Below are 4,397 nucleotides of genomic sequence, written 5' to 3' on the forward strand. Positions count from 1 at the left end.
AGAAACACAAGATTACTGTGTCACTCATTACCCAAAGCAATAAAGAAAGAAGGATAGAGAAGAATCAAGACCAAGATATGAGAGTGAGAGGAAAGACAGAGAGTAAGCTGCTACCCTTAAGTTCCCAGTGAACTTTGCTATCTCAGTGGTAAATCTGTGATACTAGGACAAATTTTCTCTTTTTTCAGGTGGCCAGGCCCAATCGCAATTCCATTGTCCCGTCTCTGACAGTTGAAGCTGGGCAGGCTATGAATGGATAGGAATTTTAATGTTGGCTGGGGTTACTCTTATATATGACACTTTGCTAGGAATTTTCATAGTCCCAATTGGTGGGGTTCCCACAAGCTTGCAATAAACACACAGACACATGAACCATACAGAAAAGGCTGATGTGGTTTATTCAGGGACACTCTCATGACCTTGACCCTAATTACTTAGGAGCCCAGGCTCCCCCGTGAATGCCATTGAGAATAAGGGAGCAGAGATCCTCCAGATACTATGGAGAACTTGCCTTCAAGGCTGAACTAATACTTTGTGAATGTTGGAGTATAACCTGCCTAGCTTTGCAACACAGATACTCGGAGGTGATCGGACAATGGCTGGACAAAGACTGAATCTATTCTACGCACAATGTGCAAAACAGGTTTTTGCCCCAGGTTCCTTTTCCTTGTTTTTTTTTTTTTTTTTTAAACAACTTTTTTTCCCTTAATATAAAACTGACCTTGCTACATCAATGCATCTGGTCTGGGAGAACATCCCCAGAAAGAAAAACTTTTAAAAAGTTTGATAATAAAAAATTAAATATCATATTATATATAAAAAAGTTTAGTAAAAATAAGTCTTATCCAATAAAAACATTGATGGTGGAGTAGACAATGTTTCAGAAATGTGGTAGAAAATTGTGACCCTGGAGTGAGGCATCAAACAACTTCTGTAAACAAAGCAACCCAACATTTTCCAAAACCACAGTATGTAAAACAGGCTTTGTAAAGAGCTGCTGCTTGCCCACATGCACAGGCAGTAACAGTGAGTGAAAGGCAGCTGTGATAAGTCCCTATCTGGCTTGTTCCCGCTCTTTTTGGTGATGCTGGGAGAGGGAGCTGAAACATGGGGACCGGGTATCTTGGCTCTTTACAAGGTGGGTGCCCATTACACAGTATGAATATTTATGTGTGCAAGGGTTGCTTATATCCCTGGCTTTGGAAAGAAGACATACATTTGTGCTATATAGGTATGCAGTATAACAGTAACTGGAGCACATACAAAAAATAAGAAGAAAAAGAAGCGCTATGTGTTTTAATGAGTTACTCTAAATAGGATTGAAGGCTCCTGACTATACTGGGGTGTTCTGTCTCCAAAAGGAAGGCCGGAGGGGCTTCAGGAGAGCAGAGGCCCGGGGCGGCTGCCGATTTGGAGTTAGCCGCTAATGCAAGGGCTGTAGTAGACCGCACTGCTGGCGTCGGACAGAGCCGATATCAAACTGCTCTCCTCGCAGGACAGAGTCCTAGGGGTTAGCTTAGCCAGAGACACGTGGTAAGCGAGCCCGGGCACTTCTGGCCGAGTCCGGCTAGTGTTTAGATACTGATCAAACTCATTGCGGTCCACGTCGGTCCACAGCTCAGCCGAACTCAGTTGTTCCACGCCATCCAGGTGGTGTACCTCAGGTGGGGGGGAGAGCTGGCCCAAGTGCGGAGACAGGCCATTGGCCCGGGGGCCGGCTGGGCCCGAGGGGCCGCACAACTGGCTATAGTAGAGGCCTGGCGGGGGTGGAGGGGCGGTCCTTAGGGCCTCAGCCAGGTGTGCTGGAGCCGGGGGCTGCCCGTAGGGACCCCCCAGGTCCCGAGCCAGCGCCTTGTCGGGGGCGTAGTCCAGCTGTGGCGGATAGGGCGAGCGGAAGCCTAGAAGACTGCAGTCGTCCTGCATGTGCGGCGGGAAGAAGGCTGGCTCGCTGGGCTCCAGCACGTCTAGTGGGGACATCTCGGGCGTGGGCAGCCCGAAGTTGTCCAGCTCGGCTCCCAGCGGGTGCAGTTCCCTGAAGTGATTGAGGGGGGGTGGCTGCTGGTGGCCCGGCATCCCCGAATGTGTTGCGGCAAAGCCCTCGGCGCCACCGCCAGCGCCGCAGCTGGAGCCGTTAGGCGGCTGTGAGAGGCCGTGCAGCAGGAGACTTGGCTCCAGCCGCCGCGTTTTCTTGGCCTGCTTCTTCCTCCGGGGGCGGTATTTGTAGTTGGGGTGATCCTGCAGGTGCTGGATACGCAACCGCTCCGCCTCCTCCACGAAGGGACGTTTCTCGGCCGTAGTCAGGGCTTTCCACGCTTGGCCTAGGGGTCGGGGGCAAAGATGGTTAGCGCCCAAAGCTGGATGTTAGAAAAGGAGGGGAAAGGACAATAAGGGGCAGGGCGCGGGTACTGAGCACCAGATTTCCTCCACGATCCAGTCTTCGTGGATCTTCTACATGTTTCAGGGGATGGAACTCAGCTCCTCTCTGTGAACTTCTATACTCAGAGGGCTGAGGTGGATCCTGAATCGTGGGGGTAGGGAGGGGAGAGAGATACCAGCCTCTCTCCTCCTCCCCTTCCCCTCCGCGCCCCTCTCTCCTTCACCCCCCCCCTTTCCTCACGACAGCTCAGGGACTAGGAGTGGGGGAAGGGACTGTGGAGTACTACACTGCCTTCCCTCGAATTCAAGGAGTATAAAGAAAGAAGGACGAGGGAGCGCCTGTCTAAAGTGCCCAGGATCTGGATTAAAATATATAGGGGATCAGAGAGCAGAGATCTCTTCGCCTCAAAACTCTTTCCCTTCGGTTTACGTATTCTGTCTCCATCCCTAATCTATAAATACTCCTTTCTGTCTGCCTTCCCTCTGTCTCCTTCCTCATTCCTCCCTCCCTCCCATTCCCCCCCCCACCCCCGCCGGGACCCTCTCTCCCTTTCCTCTTGTCCTGTCCTTTTTTTAGTCCCATTCGTCTGGCCAGGTCCATCGAGTTTACCTACCAGTCTCCTGATCTCTTCTCCTCCCCATCTTTCTTGGCTCCTACTCCCTTTCCTCATTCCAACCTCTTCCTTCTTATATCCCTTTTTCTCCTTCCTTCTCATTCTCTCTCCCTCCTGGCTCCTCTACAGACACTCTTGTCTCGGTCCTGGCTCTCCTCTGGAGCGACTCACTTTCCCGAAACCCTACCCAGTGTCTGTCCCCTTCACCTAGCTTCGGCTTACCCAGCATTTTGCTGAGGACCGCGTTGTGTAGATCTGGGTTCTGTTGCGCCAGTCGCTTGCGCTCGTCTTTGGCCCAGACCATGAAGGCATTCATGGGCCGGCGGATGCGAGAATCATCGCTCTGTTTGCTCTCAGCACGGCCTGGTGGTGGACTGTAGCCATAACGGGGTTCGGGACTGGGTTCGGGGCTTGGCGGGGAGGCGGGCGCCCCCGGAGCTCCCTGGCGGAAGGCAAAGCCGGGGCCGGGGGCCGGGCTGGGCGTCCGGGCGGGCGCGGCTGCTGCTGCGGTCAGCGCTGGACTCGAACCTCGGAAGGCGGCTGCTGCTGCTGCTGCTGCGGCGGCGGCGGCTGCGCGCCCGGGGGGCTCAGCTGCGGGCTCGGGCCCCGGGGCCCATGAACAGTCGCGCCGGGCCTGCGGAACGTCCTCTGCCCCGTAGACGGGTGGCGATCTATGCATTCCAGCTGGACGGGACTTGGAGGCAGAACTGAGCCGCTGGGAGAACTTGGGGCCACGTACGGCTGCGGGTGGAGAGGTTGAACGATAAGGCCGGCGGGGATCCGAAGGGGCGGCCGGCAAGGCAGACTTTGGGCTGCTGCCGAGCTGGAGGAGCCAGATATAGGGGCCCGGACCAATCAGCGCAAGGGAGGGGGGGGAAGAGGGCCGGAGTGCCGGTCTCAGGAAAAGAGGTGGATGGGTGGGGGGAGCCTGGGCTGTCCCCTCTCGTGAGTTTCCTTTTTTTCTCTCCTAGGGGTCTAGTTCGGGGGTATCCTCTTGTCACCTCTCCATCTGAATCTCCGCCCACTCCCTGTCCCACCCTCAGACTTCAGTGACAACCACCCCACTCCTTAGAGCAAAGACAACTTTGCCAGGCGGGGGAGGATTGTGTGGGGTACACAGCTTTTCTCCTCTTTCCTTCCCCAACTCCCTTTTCACCCCAAGTCTAGGAGAGCGTAACATAAGCAGATCTAAATTAATATTAATATAGAAAGCATTTCTATCCAGGACTCCGACCCACACCCAGGTAACCTCACTGCCCTATCCCGCCCCTTCTTTTTTTTTTTTTTTTTTTTTCCGCCACTTACAAATGGATTTCTTTGGCCATTGCCCACCTCTGTAGTCACAGTCTAGCACGAGTCAACCGCATCCCACTTAGCGTTTCCTTTTGTCCCTTTGCCTAAGGCCAA

At 54.0% G+C, this 4,397-nt stretch overlaps 1 protein-coding gene across 1 annotated transcript; it reads right to left on the reverse strand.

Annotated features, from left to right (window-relative positions):
- Nucleotides 1-375: 375 nt before the first annotated feature.
- On the reverse strand, nucleotides 376-3,863 carry SOX18 (SRY-box transcription factor 18). Its single transcript, XM_051976823.1, has 2 exons — nucleotides 3,213-3,863; nucleotides 376-2,318 (listed from the first exon to the last, which is right to left on the reverse strand). Exons 1-2 carry the CDS (start codon nucleotides 3,667-3,669, stop codon nucleotides 1,417-1,419), a joined length of 1,359 nt encoding a protein of 452 aa, XP_051832783.1. The 5' UTR covers nucleotides 3,670-3,863; the 3' UTR covers nucleotides 376-1,416.
- Between the last annotated feature and the right edge of the window lie 534 nt (nucleotides 3,864-4,397).

Source organism: Antechinus flavipes, chromosome 2 (assembly GCF_016432865.1).
Source record: "Antechinus flavipes isolate AdamAnt ecotype Samford, QLD, Australia chromosome 2, AdamAnt_v2, whole genome shotgun sequence".
Classification (NCBI taxonomy): domain Eukaryota; kingdom Metazoa; phylum Chordata; class Mammalia; order Dasyuromorphia; family Dasyuridae; genus Antechinus; species Antechinus flavipes.